This window comes from Garra rufa, chromosome 13 (genome assembly GCF_049309525.1).
Source record: "Garra rufa chromosome 13, GarRuf1.0, whole genome shotgun sequence".
NCBI lineage: Eukaryota > Metazoa > Chordata > Actinopteri > Cypriniformes > Cyprinidae > Garra > Garra rufa.
The window spans coordinates 41,210,313-41,231,508 of NC_133373.1; the positions used below are offsets into that span (position 1 = coordinate 41,210,313).

The 21,196-nt window shown below is 35.6% G+C and overlaps 3 protein-coding genes across 3 annotated transcripts; 1 reads left to right on the plus strand and 2 right to left on the minus strand.

Moving 5' to 3' along the window:
* Nucleotides 1-922: 922 nt before the first annotated feature.
* LOC141348547 (uncharacterized) lies at nucleotides 923-16,447 on the plus strand. Its single transcript, XM_073852827.1, is given in 16 exon segments — nucleotides 923-1,180; nucleotides 3,783-3,882; nucleotides 4,160-4,357; nucleotides 7,033-7,162; nucleotides 8,179-8,278; nucleotides 8,353-9,272; nucleotides 9,385-9,469; nucleotides 10,583-10,783; nucleotides 10,928-11,026; nucleotides 12,163-12,223; nucleotides 12,781-12,845; nucleotides 13,020-13,115; nucleotides 13,194-13,331; nucleotides 15,578-15,662; nucleotides 15,863-15,983; nucleotides 16,063-16,447. Coding segments are annotated over 16 exon segments (2,847 nt in total). The 3' UTR covers nucleotides 16,253-16,447.
* gpr31 (G protein-coupled receptor 31) lies at nucleotides 5,052-6,321 on the minus strand. Its single transcript, XM_073816809.1, has one exon. It carries the CDS (start codon nucleotides 6,263-6,265, stop codon nucleotides 5,300-5,302), a length of 966 nt encoding a protein of 321 aa, XP_073672910.1. The 5' UTR covers nucleotides 6,266-6,321; the 3' UTR covers nucleotides 5,052-5,299.
* Nucleotides 16,448-18,525: 2,078 nt separating the features above from the next.
* Nucleotides 18,526-20,226, minus strand: ttll2 (tubulin tyrosine ligase-like family, member 2). Its single transcript, XM_073852926.1, has one exon. It carries the CDS (start codon nucleotides 20,224-20,226, stop codon nucleotides 18,526-18,528), a length of 1,701 nt encoding a protein of 566 aa, XP_073709027.1.
* Between the last annotated feature and the right edge of the window lie 970 nt (nucleotides 20,227-21,196).

Below are 21,196 nucleotides of genomic sequence, written 5' to 3' on the forward strand. Positions count from 1 at the left end.
TCATTTGATTTAATTTGGAACATCTGAGTTCGTATTGCAAATTATTTGTATTAGATTGGGACTTCAGAGTGCTTATTGTGAATCATTTGATTCAAATCTGGACTTTGAAAGACGAATCGTTTGATTTAGATCTGAACTTGAGCGGGTTAACAAAGAAAAAAAAGAAAATCATCTTAGTCTGTGAATCAGGACCAAGATATTCTTCAACATGAGATTCAGGTAGAAGCAGTATTCAAAATGTAACTCTTACACAGTTTAATAGCGTTCTAAATGATATCCTTTCTATTTTACAGACTAATGCACAAATTAGAGGAGCAGAGAGGAGGAATTTCCTTTGTAAAGGAAAAGGAACATCTAGAATTTCAAAGTGTAAGGACTGCTCACAAAAACAGAGACGCTCTATTAGTTCACAAATGATGAACATGAAGCTCAGTCAGCTGACGGTATATCCCACTGAATTTCATCAGAAAGAGACGCCAAATAGGCCTGGAAGATTCTATAAAAGACTGTTGCTCTACAAGCTCTACAGGCTTTTTAATCTGCTATTAACATCCACTGTTTACAGTTACTATAACTACTGCAGTTGAAGCTGTAGATGTTGAAGTTGTAGTGTGTGCACTGCTGCACAAGTCTACAAATGTGTATGCTTACTATAACCAGAGTAAACTATTGATCAAGGTAAGTTGTAGTTTTGTTGACTTTAAATTGCACAGACTAGGTTATAATATAAATGTTGTTATTTGTTTCAGTTTTGTGTGAATACATGAATTTGTATTCGTTTGTTCAAGGCTGAGACATCTTAGGATTTCACTTTGATTTATTTGTCCCTAACTGCTGCTGTAATATTAACTGATAGTGATTTCATACCAACAATCAAACAAAAACCTCTTCCCCCAAAGTTCTACAGTCAAACTTGAGGGCAATGTCTGCAGAAATACCCCAAAACCGAACTGTGGTAGAAAGCAGTTTGAGTCCGAAGACAGACTATTTGGGGACCCTTCAATCTTTCTCCTCTGTTGTCCAGCATCATGAGAAAAACCAGCCTCAGATGAGTGAATCTGAACCTGGATTCCCATCTCAGTCTGTGAATCAGGAGACGCTTGAGGAACAGCAGAGATCTGAAATGGGCAGAGCCGCCTGCCAACCTGCCCAACATATGTCTCAAAGATCCCCTCAGGAGGTTAGTCTCAACATTTTTGTTATTATTTAGTGAGCATGATTAATGCTGATTATGTCCTTTAGCATCTCTGTAAATAATGTACAGGTTGAAGTTTGCAGGTGTGAATGTGAGATGAAGGCAGGTTTACTAGTAATCAGTTGTGTTCATACCGCCTTTAGATGGTGTGCTGGTTACATATAGAGACATTACAGGTACCAAGAAATGTGCAAAGAAAATAATCTTCTGGTATTTAATGGACCTACCTTTGACTCTAAAAAACACAAATTTTATCTGTACAGAGAAACCGAGAAAATTTCTTGGGAAAAACTTTGGGATTTGAGTTTTTTTGTTGGTATTGAGTTTTACTAGTGGTTTGGTAATTGTATTGCATTTTTTCTTTTTTCTTTTTTGGTAAATCTTACCATTAGTTTTTTATATACATTGATTTTTTTCTTTTTTATTATTGTTTTTTAAAATTTTAGAGACAAATTACTCTTCTGACAAAACTAGAATTTAAATTTAAATTTCAAATCTGATTTTGTCCTCAGAAATCCTAAATTCTCAGCTTACAGTATATAGTTAAATTGTCAGTTATATTTTCTGACAGCATTAATAGTTTTGTTATGTTACACAGTTGTAAATTATTAAAACTTTAAAATTACAAATAGATTTTTGTCCACGTTTAATACTAATATTTATAGAATATGGAATTGTTCTGTTGCAAAACGTGTTTTCCTTGTGTGTTTTGGCCAATGTAAACTACCGCTCTTACTATTCACGCTTCAATTTAGAAGGGTCATGAAACCAAGCTTTTCAAAACTCCAAATCAGTTAACCATTGCATCGCAAAATAATTCACTGTTTCGAAGCACGCCAATCGGATCGCATATCGCGAATCATTTGATTCAGATCGGGACTTCGGAGCGCAAATCGCAAATCATTTGATTTAGATCTGAACTTCGGAGGGGGTTCATGAATCTTTTGAATGCATGTCACACCTCTCTTCATCAATTTGCACTGGCTACCAATAGCTGCTTGCATAAAATTCAAGGCATTAATGTTTGCCTAAAACAACCACTGGCTTTACCTAAATTCATTACTTCAGTGAACGGCGCATTATTGTGCCATCCTAAAGAGGCATAAAATCACTTTCACAGACTTTCACATTAAATGTACCCTCCTGGTGCAATAACCTGCCCAACTTAATCCAAACAGAGTCCTTAGCCATCTTCAGGAATCTTTTTTTTTGACCCTCTAAGTCTAGCACCTTCTATTCTAATTCTATTCTTAAAAAAAACTTGCCCTTTTAGACTTCAGACTCTATTTATTTACTTATTGCTTGTTTTCTAAAAACAAAAACACACTAGCTTCTCAGTTCTTTTTGTATTCTATTTTTAGGCCTCTAACACTAGCTTGCTTTTTATTTTTTATTCTATCGATTTTCTTTTTATTGATTATATAGTTAAAAAAAAACATGTACATGTACTGCGTTAGGCTAAATGAGACTTGTCATAGCACTTGCATGTTATTGTTCTTTTGTTGATTTTGATGGCTTCCATTGTCCTTTTTTGTAGGTTGATTTGGATAAAAGCATCTGCTAAATGTCTACATGTAAATGTAAATCTAAACCTTGAAGCGGGTTCGCAATTCACTTTATCCAGATCAGGACTTTGGAGTGCATATCACAAACTGTTTGTTTTAGATCAGGACTTCGTAGCAGGTTTGCAAATCTTTTGATTCAGATCAGGAATTCAAAGTGCCTATCACGATTCATTTGAATTAGATCAGAAGTTCAGAGCGGGTTCGTGAATCAATTGGTGCAGTCGGTACTTCGGAATGCGAATCACAAATCGTTTGATTTAGATCGGAACTTCGGAGCGGGTTCACAAATCATTTTGTGAACTGAGAGATCTGAAAATTCTGATCTGAAATAATGGTTCGCGAATCATTTGATTTAGATCGGATTTAGGTGAATTCCCAAATAATTTGATTCAGATCGGAACTTTGGAGCAGGTTCATGAATCACTTAATTCAGATCGGGACTTCAGAGCGCGTAACGCGAATCACTTGATTTAGATCAGAACTTCCAAGCGGGTTTGCAAATCTTTTGCTTCAGATCAGGAACTTTGGAGCATTTTTTTATTAAACAGTACAAAACATTAAGGCAGTATAGCAGTATAAAAAAGAAAGAAACAGTTTTTTTTAGAATAAACAGAGCTTTGGATAGTTTACAAATACTTGCCTAGATCAAGAAAAGAGAGGTTTAGATCCATATTTTTATGTATGTGAAATTTAGCTAGCAGGAAACAAATTAATTCAATTGTATTTTCCTATATTCTCTTTTGAGTATTCAAACAATCCAAAAAAAAAAAATAATAATAATGTTAGCTTGATACTACACATAGGTGTGTCTTACCATATTATTTTAATGTATTATCCTAATTAGGAACACACAGTTTGTAGCACAGACAGTTTTACCGTTTACTGCATGTTGCTGTTCTTCTCATTATCTCCCTATAGCAACTAATGAACCAGAAGTCTCGCCCATAAGCTTACTTCCGCGTTAAAGAATAAGGCGGATACAGATTTTGATTTGACATCTGATCATATCTCTTTCTAAACAGAATCCAGGCCAAAATGAGAAAATGATCCTTCAGCTTCAGGTCAAGCAGTTGCAGAGGGTTTTACAGGAACAGAACGCATTGCTTTCTCTCATCAGTCCAGGTACATTAGGAGAAACTCTTACATAACAGGGATTTAAGTTGTTTATGATGATTGCGCTATTAAGAAAATTATCATTTAATGCTTTCAGTTATGAAATGTTGTAGTTTCCAAATTATATTTACAGGAAGATATGCAAATGATAGTTTTAATCTGTGATTAGGCCTGTAACACATCATGCATTACTTTTTTTTTTTTAGTTTTACTGACCAGCACTACAAATGCAGTATATAAATGCACCACTCTTTTTTTCATTACAAAACTTGACTTTCTCTTTTAGGACAGATTTTATCTCCAACATTCTTAGCGCGCTGGCAAGTCCAGACACCTCTGAGCTTTTTGGAAGCTGAACCCCTCAACTCTACTGGGAATTTAGATGTCTTCAAGGAATGCCCAACCAAAACCACACATTCTGGTGAGGTTGAGAATGAGTCAGAGGCTCTGGCAACTAATAACACCAATTGGTAGGAATCAAGAAGTCCTTTATGTTTATGGTCTTTAGAAAAATGTACATTTACAATAGTATGGAAGTAAAATTCAGTTTGAGATACAATGTTCTATACACATCAGTAGTCAAATCATAACTATACATGCAAAAAATATACATATGAAATGCAATTAAAACATGAAATCTTGCACATTTCATCCTCTGTGCCTGACAGAGAAATTCCCTAAATCAAAAGTTTCCAGTTTCTAGACAACACATCATGAGTCACATTTACAAATCAAGTCCAACATAAGCAAAAAACACAAAAAAAATTATTAACATGCTACTTCATCTAAAACTATTTTTTTAAAGCATATGGCTAATTGTTTTGTCATTATTGTGCATGCATTCAGCTTTCATGACCTCATATAATTTTATGTATTGTTAAATACTAAAATAATATGAGGTCATGTGCTGAATTCATAATGACTACATGGACTATTTGTACATCTGTATCACCGCAGGGCCATTTAAAATGAACTAGAGAAGGCATAAAAAAATGTGATTTAAAATGGTCACAGTGCCTAAAATGTACATTTCTGCAATTTACAGTCAAACCAAAATTTATTTAGACACCTTAAACATTTCTCACATTATCACAGTTTATTCAGTACAGTTAAAAAAGATGATAATAAAATATGACAAGAACTCAAGTTCACTTCAGAATTCATCTTGATAATGTCAGATAACGTGTCAAATCAAATTTTTGGGTATAATATGTCTCAGTTACCGCTAGTAAATAAAATATAAAAAATTATATCTGGTGTCTGAATAATTTTTGGTTTGACATTATAAAATTAAAACCTAAAATTTTACTTTGATTTAAAAAAAAAAAAAAAAAAAAAAATCTTTACCCATTTACTAAATGTATAAAAAAAAAACGCAAGCAATTCTTTCAACATTCCTTTCAAAGCATCTTCTTCTTTACTTAGTTCAATCATCTGCAGTATCTTCTGAACTTTCCGGTTGTTGCTTCTCCAGCAGAAAAGGGAGATACATGGATATGTATAACTTTTTAAATTTGCTGCTGCTCAGGCAGTACAGGATCGGATCCAGCAGACAGTTCAGATAAGAGAGACAAACAAGGCCATCGTACAGTTTAACAACAGTAACTTTTTCCTCTTTCATCACGAGTCCACTTATTTTCAACTGCACCGCTCTTGTAATGGTATACGGCAAGAAGCAAACCGCGAAGACGAGAACCACCGAAGTGACGAGGAACATCGCTTTTCTGAGTTTAGTCTTGTCGCCCACCGACTTCTGTTCAAGTCTTCTGATAATCCGTATTGAACAGTACACAAGAACAAAAAAGGGGATGAGAATCTGCGTAAAAAACACAATTTCCCTTAGTAGAACAATAGGGCTGAGTTTCTCGTCTTTTTCACTGCTGTTGCATCTGATAAAACTTTGCAACATGGCTGGAATAGTCAAAATTCCCAACAGCACCCAGATGAATACAGATATCTGAGGCGATTTTTTCAAAATCCTCAGGACTTTCCTCTTCCCAGGATGGACTACGCTATAATATCGATAAATGGAGATGACCGTCAAGAAGGCGATACTGGCTCCTCGGTTGAGAAACTGCAGAAAGAGCTGTACTTTGCACACTACCTTCTGTTCACTGCATTGCTGAAAGTTATACGCTTTTACGGGCAATCCAATCAGCAGCAAAATGTCAGCCAGGACCAGATTGAACAGGAAAATGTCAATGGTTTTAGACTTCCAGAACTTGAGCTTGAAGATGAAGAGATGGATGACTGTAATGTTCAAGAGGAGACCCAAGGTAAACTCCACCACTACCACAGAAGAGTAGAAAATATACAGCGCTCGGTTTTGGTCGACGTGTTCCTGACAGTTTTTGTCTGTTTGGTCGTCTGTAAAGTTGTCCATAGCCTCCATATTTTGATTCCTGTTCCAAAGCGGTTTCTAATGCAAGTAGACGACACAACTGTGAACGTCTGTTCTACCAAGGCAGAGCATTTTTAAAGGCAAAGCACCTCCTCTGCTAGAGTGTTCAAGTCTCTACCTGTTGAGAAGGTAAATGCCTGATGTCACAAACTGCCATGGAAAAGACAAAAAAAGGCCGTCATCAAAGACAACTAATGTTTAAATCTTTTATAGAGCACTGAGTGAGCGTCACTGATAAGATCAAGTGTCAGGAAGGCCGACACAATAAACAAAGCGAATGCATGCTATTAAAAAAGTAGCTATTTGCAAAGATTGTATCTCATAAGAACAGAGCACATTATGGCAGTACAATAGTGGGGCGTGTTGACTTCACTGTGCAAGTTATAACAAATGTATGTTAAAAAATGTAATGGATATTGATCTTCTGATTTAAATACCTTTATTTAACTATGTGTGGCTTGTCCAGACAGGCCTGAGTAGACTGAAGGGTTTTTGTGAAGAAAATTAGCTGAGGGGCAAGTACTGTCTTATTAGCAAAAGGACATGACCTGTTTAAAAGATCTGCCATGCCGATCTTGCATAACAAGCCGATTTTTTTACAGTAATTCAGTTTCCTAATAAGTGCAACTATTCGCTTTCGAAACTATATCTTGCATTATGTTGAAAAAATTGATTGCATTACTTTTGTTTCTCGAACTTTAGGTTATCTCAGTTGTGTTGGGTAGTAATGTTAAATGAGATTTCAATTTGCATTGCAGATGTTGCACCATTAGCAGAGCTCAGATGCTTGTCTCCTATTAAAGAAGAGTCTTCAGAACATGCACAAGAAGACTGTCATCTTAGCCCTTTTGGATTAAGGCAAAGTCTCCCACCAAACCCAGAGGAAAGGTATTATATGATGCAAAAATATATTTGGAAAACAGACTCAGATATTGAGACTATGTGGTATGTATAGACATACATACAATTGAAGTCGAAAGTTTACATACACCTTGCAGTATCTGCAAAATGTTAATTATTGTATCAAAATAAGAGGGGTCATACAAAATGCATGTTAATTTTTATTTTTGAGATCCATCTTTTTATACTGAGAAAAACTGAGGGACTCATATGCAACTATTACAGAAGGTTCAAACACTCACTGATGCTCCAGAAGGAAAAAACGATGTATTACGAGCCAGGGATGTAAACTTTTAAACAGAATGAAGATGTGTACATTTATTTTATTTTGCCTAAATATTGTATTTTTTCATTTAGTACTGCCCTTCAGGAGCTACAGAAGATATTTACATGTTTCACAGAAGACAAAAAGTCAAATTTAACCTGATCTTCAAATTCAAAAAGTTTTCACCCGCCGGCTCTTAATGCATTGCGTTTCCTTCTGGAGCATCAGTGAGTGTTTACACCTTCTGTAATATCTGTAATAACTGCATATGCATCCCTCAGTTGTCCTCAATGTGAAAAGATGGATCTCAAAATAATAGTCATTGTTGGAAAGGGTTCAAATACACAAAAATGATACAAAAACAAAGAATCTGTGGGACCTGAAAGACTTTTCTGAAGTTTTGTTCAGGACAAAAAAAAAAAAAAAAACACAGCTGTGGATCATTCAGGTAACAACACAGTATTAAGAATCAAGTGTATGTAAACTTTTGAACAGGGTCATTTTTATAAATTCAACTATTATTTTCTTTTGTGGACTATTATGTAAAGGTCTTATTCAGGTCAGTACTAAACAAAAAATGCATTTTGTATGATCCCTCTTATTTTGGTAAATAATTAACATTTTTGATGCAGCTTTGGTAAGCATAAGATACCTCTTTTCATATCTTGTATACTAATATAAATAAAAGAAATGTGCTACTTAAGGGCTGTTCAGTAAAAATAATATCATTTAAACACAGGCCTATTCGACCAGGGTTGAGAGAAGAGCAAAAAACATTTGAAGATTTTGTTGAAGAACATCTCAAAACAGACCAACCTATTCTCCAACATGAGATTCAGGTATGAGCAATATTCAAAAAGTAACTTACACATAGTTTAAGTGTGTTTGAAACATTATTCTCTCGATTTTATAGATTAATGCACAAATCAGAGGAGCAGAGAAGAAGAATTTCCTTCGTAAAGGAGAAGGAAAGTCTAGAATTTCACAGGTTAAGGACTGCTCTCAAAGACTCCAGAGGAGACGCTCTGTTAGTCCACAAATGTTAAACATGAAGCTTAGTCAGCAGGTAGTACTTCCTGCTGAATTTCATCAGAAAGAGATGCCAAATAGGAGCAGTCCTGGACTGAAGGGTGTCAGAAACCTTGATGATCAAAGATCTGGCTTGGAAGACTCTCTAAAGAAGAACGTTTCTCTACAAGATAATGATTTATCATCAAACAACAAAGGGAAAGTCAAAGATATGACTGCTAATAACAATGCAGTCCCACTCAAAACTAAGCACAGTGTAGGAGCCATTAATAATTATGGTAAAACCAATGGAACAAGATCAAGTGGATCACAAAGCAAAGAAAGTGTTGGCTTTAAAAAAATTAATGACCACATAGTCAAAATCCAGAGTGGACATATGGTTAAAGACGTCAGTCTAACTGACGAGGTGATGGAGTCACTGGCTCTTAGCGATTCTCGCGACAGCACTAGCAGTGAGGACGGACCCAATTCTCAGTCTCACCAGCCGTTACCTCATTATCTCTCAAGGCACACAGATCACAAAGATCAGAGTCTGGATTTGTCAGATGGCGACTATGCTAGTGATGCACAAAGTGAGACACGATTCAGTGAAGAACATCGCACTTCTACTCCTACGTCTAGTTCTTCAAGCTTTAGCAGTGATTCTGAACCCAAGATCTTACAGGGGTCTATGGGTAACTGCAAGAAAACAGAAAAAGGGAGGCCTGACAGTGACTTTAGACAAACTTCTGCTCCCCTCACAAAGATGTTCCCAAAAGTCACCACTCATAGCATGGGACAAGAGCAACCACATACTCCAATCAGGTTTTTTAAAAAGATTATGATTTTTACATAATTTCTGGTATTTTGAAAAGAAACTGTAACCATCAAGCTCAAGTTTCTATCTCTGATTTAACATGTTTCTGAAATTGACTAGGGAAGAGATGGGAGAGCCTAGTTTTAATGGTGAGGATGGCTGCAGACCTTTGCACAGGAATAAGAAAGAACTTCATGAACTTCAGGTAGAATCAACACTTCTCCATGATAATCACCACTTTGTTTCTCATATGTGACCCTGGACCACAAAACCAGTCATAAGGGTCAATTTTTTTTAAATTGAGATTTATACATCATCTGAAAACTTGAAAAAAACTTTCCATTGATGTATGGTTTATTAGGTTAGGCCGAGATACAACTAATTGAAAATGAGAAAATCGCCTTTAAAGTTGTCCAAATGAAGCTCTTAGCAATGCATATTACTAATCAGAAATTAAGTTTTGATATATTTGCTGTAGGAAATGTACAAAATGTATTCATAGAACATGATCTTTACTTCATATCCTGAATTTTGGCATAAAAGAAAAATTGATAATTTTGACCCATGCAATGTATTTTTGGCTATTGCTACAAATATACCCATGCTACTTAAGACTGTTTTTGTGGTCCAGGGACACATATACTATTAAAAAAAGGTTCCAAATGGGGGTTTTCACAGTGATTTCATAGAACCATTTTGGGTTCCCAAAAGAACCTTTCACTAAATAGTTCTAAAAAAACATTTTAATTTAAGAATCTTTTTCAACTTTAAAGAACTTTTTGTTTAGTGGAAAGGTTTTATAGATGTTAAGTTTATTCACTGAACTATTGTTGATGTTTCAATAGTGAATATGACCAGAAAATTCTTAAAGGCATAGTTCACCCAAAAATGAAAATTCTGTCATTAATCACTCACCCTCATGTCGTTCCAAACCAAGACCTTCATTCATCTTCAAAACACAAATTAAAATCTGTGAGCTTTCTGACCCTGCATAGACAGCAATGCAACTGAAATGTTTCCAGGTGCAGAAACATAATAACGTAAAAAGTTTTTTTCTTTGTGTACAGAAAGTCTTCGTAAAATTGTGGTATAACTACGTTTCTGGGTCTGGGAACATTTCAGTTGCATTGCTGTCTATGCAGGGTCAGAAAACTCTCGGATTTCATCAAGAATATCTTAATTCGTGTTCCGAAGATGAACCAAGGTCCTACGGGTTTGGAAAAACATGAGGCTGAGTAATTAATGATAGAATTAAATTTTTTGGGTGAACCCTTTAACATGTTTATATTATGTTATGTTTAAATCAATGTGCATGTAGGATCTGAGACAGCAGATCTCATCTCTGAAGCAGCAGTTGATGGAAAGAGAGTCTCACTGGTCGCAGGCACACAGTCTCCTCCAGAGCCATGTTGAAGCACTCACCCGAGAAAACCAGGAGCTTCACAGCAGGCTTAATGTGAACAAGAGATCGCACCAGAGCACTGGTTCTTCTGCTCTTCAGCCTGGAACATACAACACAGTGAGAGAAATTCAAACCATTATTTTTTCACTGAAATATCTAAACAATAGCATCTTTAAAATGTAAGGAATAATATAATCTCTATATAAAGACTTTGTGATTATTAATACTGTGCCTCAATGAATAACATATGTTGTGCTTCAGTTTGAGAAGAAAAGAGAGGAACCACAACGGACCCCTCATGGAAGAAGCGCAACTCCAGCCTTTAACAAACCCTCCATCCATAGGACACAACAAGTCAACGTGAGTATGCCAACGTCATTAATGTGCATTAATAACAATAATAACTGTTTTTCGATCTGGAAGTAAGCCTATGGGTGAGACTTCCAGTTCATTATCTGCCATAGGGAAATAACGAGTAAACTGTAAAACTGTTTGCACTACAAACCAGTGTGCTCATAATTAAGATAATACATCAAAATAATATGGTAAGACACACCAATTGGCAATATCAAGCAGCAAACGAGCTGTTTTGTACAGCTAAAAATAGCTGGTCGCAGATGAGACCGGAAGCCAGACATAAAATTTACAAATGGCCAGGCCCACTATTATGGAAAGAAAAAGGTGGATAGCTTTAAAGTAAATATTCCCTTTTTTATTTTTAACAATTTGCTAGATAAGGACTCATATAACTACTTGAGCTAAACTCAATTCCTGTAAACCCATTGAGGTGTGTAATATGTTCTCGAGTGCCTTTAAGCTCGTCAGAAATAATTCATGGTGACTCTCAAAGCCCAGTGTCAGATAATTGACTCGGTTCTTTATAATTAATTCATGCATGTGCAATGCATCTACCCATCTCCATTTCATACAGTATAAGTGTTAAATCCTGATTTTATATTGTAATTGTTTGCCCTGTTCATAATTTATGAACACATAGAGCTATTTAATATAAATGGCTCTGGCACATTTAGCCAGACCAGCGTATAGTATCACTTTCATGTAATATATTTATGCAATCACTGTGCCTGTTTTTGACACACATAAGTATATGTGACCCTGAACCACAAAACCAGTCATAAGGGTCAATTTCTTGAAATTGAGATTTATACATTATCAAAAAGCTAAATAAATAAGCTTTCCATTGATGCATGGTTTGTTAGGATAGGACAATATTTGAAAATCTGGAATATGAGGTTGCAAAAATTTTTTTTAAAAATTAAGTTTTGATATATTTATGGTAGAAAATTTACTAAATATCTTCATGGAACATAAATGAATTTTGACCCATACAATGTATTTTTGGCTATTGCTACAAATATACCCATGCTACTTAAGACTGGTTTTGTGAGTCACAAGAACAAATGCTTGCCAAAAAAAAAAAAACATTGTTTTAAGCACACAATCAAATCGTGATTTTTTTTACCTTTAATTTCCAGGCAAATGGACGTTCTGTTACCAAAACTAACAGGCTAATAGAAAGCAAAGCAAACTCTTTGAGTAAGTAAGTTCTCTCGTATTTCATCTCCTACAAACCAACATACAAGTTCATGTATTCACCACATATGTGACCCTGGACCACAAAACCAGTCATAAGGTTAAATTTGACAAAACTGAGATGTATACATCATATGAAAGCTCAATAAATAAGCTTTTTATTGATGTATGGTTTGTTAGGATAGGACAATATTTGGCCGAGATACAACTATTTGAAAATCTGGAATCTGAGGGTGCAAAAAAATCTAAATATTGAGAAAATCACCTTTAAAGTTGTCCAAATTAAGTTCTTAACAATGCATATTACTAATCAAAAATTACATTTTGATATATTTATAGTATGAATTTTACAAAAAATCTTCATGGAACATGATCTTTACTTAATTTCCTAATGATTTTTGGCATAAAAGAAAAATCAATAATTTTGACCCATACAATGTATTTTTGGCTATTGCTACAAATATATCCCAGCGACTTAAGACTGGTTTTGTGGTCCAGGGTCACATATTAGATGTACTGTATAGAACATGCCATGTCTTGTGGGTTTGTTTTTCCAAAAGGAAAGAATCCTGCACTTTCCATTGACAGTCCACTGAACAATGCCATGATTACACAAGGCGGAAAGGTATTTACATTTCTCTTAAAGGGATAGTTCACCTGATTCAATCAGCCAACATCAGTAATGACACACACTTTTGTATCACAACTGTATCACTCATTATGACGGAACAGCCTGACCCAGTTTCTATTATGAAATGTACAATGCCTCATAGTATCATAACAAAACTTTTGTCCACAGGGAAGTTTGTTTTATCATCATACTGACTGCAATGATACCACTGCACAAATGGCATCAGACAAAATACGAGAGGAAACCTGCTATCCGGATGGAAGGGTAACGAGGGTTATTTGCAATTAGAAATTTTAATTACACTTAAGCTTACAATGCTTAAAATGCTTTTCTTTTAATTAGGTAGATTGTCTTTTTTGGAACGGATGTCGTGTCATCACATTCCGCAATGGAACGAAGAAAGAGATCAGCGTTGATAAGTCAGTCACTGTTACGTTCTTCAATGGAGATGTTAAACGCACACTGGCTGACGGGACTGTGGTGTGTATCACGAGTGAATCAGGAAGTCTTCTCAAGTCTGTTCCCACAGTTACTGGCATATTGCAACATTTCAAAATTCATGAATTATTTTGTGGTCATCCACCAGAATGTTAACATGTTCCTACAGGCCCAAATCTTTGTTTTTTTTTGTGTCATGATTCCACAGGTTTGTCACACTTTCAGCTGTTCCTGCATTTGTGTTCTTTAATAAGTCTTCAAATAAGGATTATTACATTTATACATTTATTTTGGTTTCCAGTTTCAGTATGGTTTCAATTTCCTTGTTTTTTATTCAGTTCTTTTTTTAACAGTTATACCAAACCACCACAAATAACAAAAGTAATTTGTTTGTTTTTATTTAAATTTTTTGGTGCTTCAAATGCACTAAATCAAGGCAGTGTTTTGTGCATTTTTAAATATTTTTTGTTTTTTGATGGTTTGGATTAGGGTTGTCACTAACGATTATTTTGGTAATCGAGTAATCACTCGATTATTCGGACAATTAGTTGAGTAATCAGAAAATGATATATAATCAGATAATTATATATTTTTGTAGTAATAAAAATAGACCTAAGTGAACAATAAATAAGCTTTCCATAAATGCATGGTTTGTTAGGATAGGACAATATTTGGCCGAGATACAACTATTTGAAAATCTGGAATCTGAGGGTGCAAAAAATTCTACATATTGAGAAAATCGCCTTTAAAGTTGTACAAATGAAGTTCTTAGCAATGCATATTGCTGATCAAAAATTAAGTTTTTATATATTTATGGTAGGAAATTTACAAAATATCTTCATGAAACATGATCTTTACCTAATATCCTAATGATTTTTGGCATAAAAGAAAAATGTATAATTTTGACCCATACAATGTATTTTTGGCTATTGCTACAAATATACCCTTGCTAATTAAGACAAATGCTTGCCAAAAAAACATGTTCTTGTTTTAAGCATACATTCAAATCTGATTTTTTTTTTACTTTTAATGTCCAGGCAAATGGACACTCTGTTACCAAAACTAACAGGCTAATATAGCCATAATAATAATAGCAATGAGGCAACAATAATTAGTTCAAATAGCACGTTCTGATATGGCTTTATTGAACAAAACTGTTCAATAAAAAATACATAATGTATTCTAAACAACAGAGTCAACGTCAATTACACATTATAACAAAAGACAAAGGGCGTCAATGGCCTGACGATTGTTTTTACACTTTACTGCGCAATCTAATCCTTGTTAAATTTTGACTAAACAACATTTAATTCAAACATCCACTTAATCTTTAATATTTGCCGATTTCTTTACAACAGAAATGCTACAGTCACTGTAATTTCTTGAATATGTGGACATTAAAATGTGTAAACTTTGAATGGGTTTGAGGTTTTATTTTGAAATCGCGATGAACAGTTAGCATTTTGAGAAAGATATTGATGTATTCTCCTGTGTTTGCTTAGGTTTATAAATGATTTTTCTTACAAATCTGATTAAATAGCGTTGCCAGATGAACAGTATAATAAACTCCAACTGAAACCCAAACCCAACCAAAATGCAGAGATGGCATTTGAGATGCTCCATATATGTAAATAACAACACTTTGCTGCTCTGACACGCATGCAAGTAATGAAAGTGCATATATTGAACCTGCATTGTATATATTCATTTAATTAAATCATAGCATTTGTGAATTCACAATAGCATTTTGCTTTGTAATAAATGGGTTATATATATTAAGCAGCCTTGGAAAATGGCCTAATAATTTGTTTCATTGGTTCTTGTCTGTAGAATGTGCCACTTCCGGTATTTTGCCGGTTACTCGAGACGGGCAAAATGCAATCTACGATTTTTTTTAATTAAATCAAGGAATCGTGACAGCCCTAGTTTTGGATGCAGTCTGTTTTCTTTTAATTAGCACAGGTTCTGTATCTCTTTTTAAAACTGACTGATCATACGCCTCATTGATCTGAACTTATGCTCAGATTATTTGTGGATAATTTTGGCAATGTTGACTAAAAAACTGAGGTGAGTAAGCTCAAACCAGTGGGGCCTATGATCAATCAGTTCCAAAAATAAATTAAAAACCTGTGCAAATCAAAAGAAAACAAGTTCATAGAAAGACTGAATCCATTCCCCTAATAAAAATGCATTAACTATGTTAAAATGACAGAAACACGACATTAGGGTTAAATTAACAATTAAACTGTTAAATTGCTCAGTTAACAATTTTTCCTCTTTACATTTAGATATACTACTATTGTGATGCTCAAACAACACACTCAACTTATCCATCAGGGTTGGAGGTTGTACAGTTTCCAAACAACCAAAGAGGTTAGAAAGAAATAATGCAAAAGACGTTCTTTCAGTGACATACACTATAAAAATATATATATATTTTTAAGTTGTAAATAAAACAGAGATAATTATAGTACATTGCTTGCTTTCTTTGTAAAGCTTTCTTTAGTGTAGTTTCAGTAATTTCACTGTGAATTTGTAATTTTAGATGTATTTTTATGTTACATTTCCCATAGAAAAACACCATCCTGATGGTACAAGGGAAATAGCCTTTCCGGATGGGACAGTTAAGATTCTCTACTGTGATGGTCGAGAGGAGAGTATTTTTCCAGATGGAACTGTTGTCAAGATATCACAGTAAGATTAAAGTCTGCCTTTCCTGTTTGATTGTTTCTTTTCTTCTTCTTATTTACTCCCTTACACACTTTTTCCACAGACATGGGGAAAAGGTGGTGGAGTTTACTAATGGGCAGAGAGAGATCCATACTTCTCAATACAAGCGGAGGATGTACCCAGACGGAGCGGTTAAAACTGTCTTCACAAATGGGAGGCAAGAGACAAAGTTCTCATCTGGGAGGGTTCGCATTAGGAGCAATGAAGGCGTCATTATAATGGACAAAAAATGAACTTCTAAAATTTTTTTTATTTTATTTATTTGTTGTTTTTATATTGATAAAATAATTCAGTAACTATTGTTATGCATCTTTCACTGATCAAACACTGAAGAAGAAAAAATACTTTTTGGAGTGCTGTTTGTACTTTATTTATGGTAATTGCTATAGTATTAGACGCAAATCAACAGTGCAAATTTTCATTATAATTTTAACTGGCTAAAATCATCTCAATCTATACTCTTTGTTCTGAAGTTATCAATAAACTTTATGACAATTGGATGAACTATGCCTGTTTATTTGTACTGTCAGCAGGCCTCTTGTGTTGTTGAGAGTTTCTCTCAGCATGAACACATCTGATACAGTATGCAGTTGAAGACTTGTGACCCTCTGACCTAGTGCTGACATTGTACTACATTGCAACACTCTGGTTTCAGTAGAGGAACATTGCTGTAATAGTAAGAGAGAGCTGGTAACATCATTAATAAATTAAAACCTAGGAACAGTTCAGGGAAATAGTTATTTTGGATAGCGTTCAGTTCTTTGTTGTTTTTCGTCTTTATTTTATTTACAAGAAGCCATACATTATTTTAATCAGTTATTAATTGTGACATACGATTCCATGTTCTTTTCTGATTTTGTCACAATATTATTCTGTTTTACAGAAATTGGCACATAGAAAGAAATTTGTTTTAAAGGAGTAGTTCACTTCCAGAACAAAAATTTAAAGATAATGTACTCACCCCATTGTCATCCAAGATATTTATGTCCTCCTTTTTTCAGTTGTAAAAAAATTATGTGTTTTGAGGAAAACATTTCAGGAATTAGCCTATCCTCATATAGTGGACTTCTATGGTGCCCACGAGTTTGAAATTCCAGAATGCATTTTAAATGGAGCTTCAAAGGGCTCTAAACGATCCTCGTCTCGTCTAGCTCTGCCATGCATGTGCATATTCTGTGCAGTTCTGTTTAAGACAGTTAGGGTATGTTGATAAAGTCCATCTCATTTTCTCCTCCAACTTTAAAATGATTGTACATTGCTGCTTAACCTTTTTTTGTAAAGGCCGTTTTGAAGTTCACTTTGTAAACACTGGGTCGGTACTTCTGCAGTGATGCAGGGCGTTTTTGAAGTTGGATGAGAAAATGAGATGGGAGTTTTTCAACATACTCTACATACTCGGAATACATAGAGTGCATGTAGAGCTAGACAAGACGAGCATTTGAGGTTAAAAATTGTGTAAATATTAATTTATTTCGGAAAATGGCCGGTCGTTTCGCTAGATTCGCTTCTTCCTCGGCTAGGATCATTTAGAGCCCTTTGAAGCTGCATTTAAACTGCATTTTGGACGCTCAAACTTGTGGGCACCATAGAAGTCCACTATATGGAGAGAAATCCTAAAATGTTTTCCTCAAAAAAAAAAAAAACATTTTTTTACGACTGAAGAAAGACATGAACATCTTGAATGACAAGGGGGTGAGTACATTATCTGTAAATTTTTGTTCTAAAAGAGAACTACTCCTTTAATTGCTAATCTGAGTATGTATTTTGTGTTTTTATATTGACCGCATGTATATGTAAAATATACTATACTCTATACTTAAAATTACTTTAAGTAATTAACACTTTTATACACTTCCAGAATAAAAAAATTCTGATAATTACTCACCCCCTTGTGATACAAGATGTTCATATCTTTCTGTCTTCAGTCATTAAGAAATGAACTACCCTACCTTTTTGAACCAAAGCATACAGACGGAGAACTAACTACGCGTGAACTTTCCAATGTGATAAGACACGCATGCACATCACAAAGCTATTGCAAGACAAGCATTTGTGGTTAAAAAGTATGTACATTTTAATTATTTTTAGAAAATGACCAACCGTTTCGCTAGAAAAGACCCTTCTGGGATCATGTGGAGCACCTCGAAGCTGCATTAAAACTGCATTTTGGACCTTCAACCCACTGGCCACCACTTAAGTTCACTATATGTAGAAAAATTATGTAATGTTTTCCTCAAAAACTTTAATTTCTTTGCGACTGAGGAGAGAAAGACATGATAATCTTGGATCACACTGGGGTAAATTACCAGGAAATTTTTATTCTGGAAGTCAACTTCTCCTTTAAGCAAACATGATTTCTGAAGAATCACATGAGACTGAAAACTGGCTAAATGGCTGCTGAAAATTCAGCATTGCTTCACAGGAATAAATTACATTAAATATATATAAAAAAATCTAATATATTGAAACATTGACTGTTAGAAAAACCAGGCCAACTTAAACCATTTTACTTGACTTTTGAATTTAAGGAGCAGCATTCGCTCAGAAGAGGTGGATCTTTTGGTCCCCAAAGCAGAGGCTCAAATTTGTCCCCGACACCAGCGCTCTGACTGCTTTCCATCTTCGTCTTCTCTTTTTCATTAAAGGAAGTTGCCAGTCGGTTTGTGAGCTCATGAACCTCATTTACAATAGCCTTAACATCTGCTTGGTCCTGCGAGGCTTTCCAGGTAGCCTCATTAAAGGGAAACGTCAGTATGAAGTCGCCAACGCGACAAGGAGGAACGCCTCTGTCTTGAGTCGTGCTGTTCCACAGGACGGCTGAAGACTTGAGTTTAGGTACAAGAAGAGATGGTAACTTGAATACAGTAGATGGTGTATTTCTGTGGGAATGCCTCGTGCTGTTAAACGGTGTGAGTTTTAAGTCATCAGATTCCACCTCGTTGGTAATTTCCTCAAACGTCTGAGGAGCCTTTTCATGTCCAGTAGATTTTGAATTGGGGTGAAATGGGCAATTAGTGTCTTGAGAACTTGAAGAGCTTGAGATAGAATGATTCCTGCTTTTGCTGCCTGATGGAGCATGCCGAGTCTTGGGCAGCAGAAACCCTTGAGAGATTTTTGGCCGTAAATACCGGCTACTCGATCTCTTCCTGAGGTATCCCTTCTGTCTGAAGTTGTCAATCATCCTGTAGTTCATTAGGTCGATGATATCATTGATCAGCCCTTTTTTGACCGTTACGTCAGCAGGGCAGTCCAATGAAAGTGCCGGACTGTAGTTGACCTCTAGAAGCCATGGTTTGTAGTTGGCGTCGATGAGGATGTCAAACCCCAACAGTTCCAGACAGTTGGGGCTGGAGGGAACGCAGGGAACGGCTGTGAGCAGAGTCAATGTTACGATATTGCTGATCCTGTGCCACAGGAGAAGTTGGTTAACATCTTGTTTGTGAAGAAAACTGCGAAATCTGCTCATGGTCCACTTGCATCCTCGACCCACTCGCTCTTTGTCCGTATCGTAGCGCATTCCAAATTTATTAATGCTGGTGTTTGTCAAATGAGAGTACAGGCTGTCTAAAGAAGCAAGGGTGTACTTTTCTGTCGCAAAGCGCACTAGGCCTTCCTGATGCATGTAAATCACTAGAGGAGAGAAGCTTTTCACACAAACGTAAATGCGTAAATCAAACTTGTAGCCTGAAATGAGAAGCGGGTTGCTGATGTACCTCTGTACAATCACTGAAGAGTCGTAGACTAAGTCCTTGATATCCTCAAACAGAAATATACCTCTTCCTCTTGACAGGTCAACTGGCTTGCAAATCCAGTAGCGTGACTTCCCTCTGTCAGTCGTGCGATTCTTAGTGTACACCCCTAGAAATTTTCTGTATTCGTTAGGCAATATGTAAGCACCAGGGCTGAAGTCGTACAGGGCTATGCCGAAAGCAATCTTCATTCTTCTCATGTGTCGTGCCAGACAGTCCTTGCGTGTAATCTGGCTCATTTTGGGATGGTGGTTCAATCTCTGCCAGGGCAGGATTTTTTCATAGTCAGACTTTCGGAAGCTAGAGGTTCTCCAGTAGAGGTTCCAATCTCCTTCCTCTTGCTCTTCTTCATCATACTCCTCCCAGCCGCGCTCCAATAGGACCTCACGTACCACTTGTGGAGCTCCTCCGTGAAGTCTGAACACCAGGGGAGCAAAACCACATTCCTGTTCGGCCATAGAGAAGGTCCCAGTGCCTCCAAGAAATCACGTAAGTCAGTTCTCTGAAATCTGCATGGAATAGGGGAAATCACATTGGTTTCATTTTCTAGTGGATCCTGCTGTTCTCTTCTGGAAATACTGGAAATGCTTGCCTTTGCTATTTATCATGCAGATCAGTTAGTAAATGATACAGCTTATAAATTAGAGGTCATGTGAATATGATGCATGTCTACTTTTCTTTTAAATAAAATAAGTAAACAGTAAATTGATTTATTTATTTTAATCTAATTATTATCTCAAAGGCATAGTTCACCCAAAAATGAAAATTCTGACATTAATTACTCACCCTCATGTCGTTCAGAACTTGTAAGACCTTTGTTCATCTATGGAACACAAATTAAGATATTTTTGATGAAATCCAAGATGACTCAAAGAGAAATTACGGCTGAACAACTTGCTGTCACTTGGACTGTTCTGTTGATGTTCTTGGTAGCTTTCTGGAACTTGAACATGGTAGGACCCTTGCTGTCTATGGAGTGTCAGAAAGCTCTCAGATTTCGTTAAAAATATCTTAATTTGTGTTCCGAAGATAATTAGGAATGACATGAGGGTGAGTAATTAATGACAGAATTTTCATTTTGGGGTGAACTATCTCTTTAATCTTATTTTTTTATTGTCTATTTATTTATTTATTTATACAAAATAATTTACATTGTTTTGGCCTAAACTTTTTCATGGACCCCTAGTATTCCCTTGTAGCCTAGAAACTGGAATATTGACTTAATTTAGTTATGGAAGTTGTGATGATACATTTACTCATTGACTGATTAATACCAGATCATTCTTGTGCATGTAAACAAGGTCATAGTACTCTTATGACTCAAAAGCAAGACGCCCAGTTGCTAAACAAGCAATAAAGCACAACCTTGTATTGCCAGCATGGTTTTTAACCAGTTTTAATGCATCTGGTTATATACATTACCAGTCA

Bases quoted from the DNA above. Each gene is read 5' to 3' on its own strand.
- ttll2 (XM_073852926.1), bottom strand. From the start codon at position 20,226: ATGGCCGAACAGGAATGTGGTTTTGCTCCCCTGGTGTTCAGACTTCAC.
- gpr31 (XM_073816809.1), bottom strand. From the start codon at position 6,265: ATGGAGGCTATGGACAACTTTACAGACGACCAAACAGACAAAAACTGT.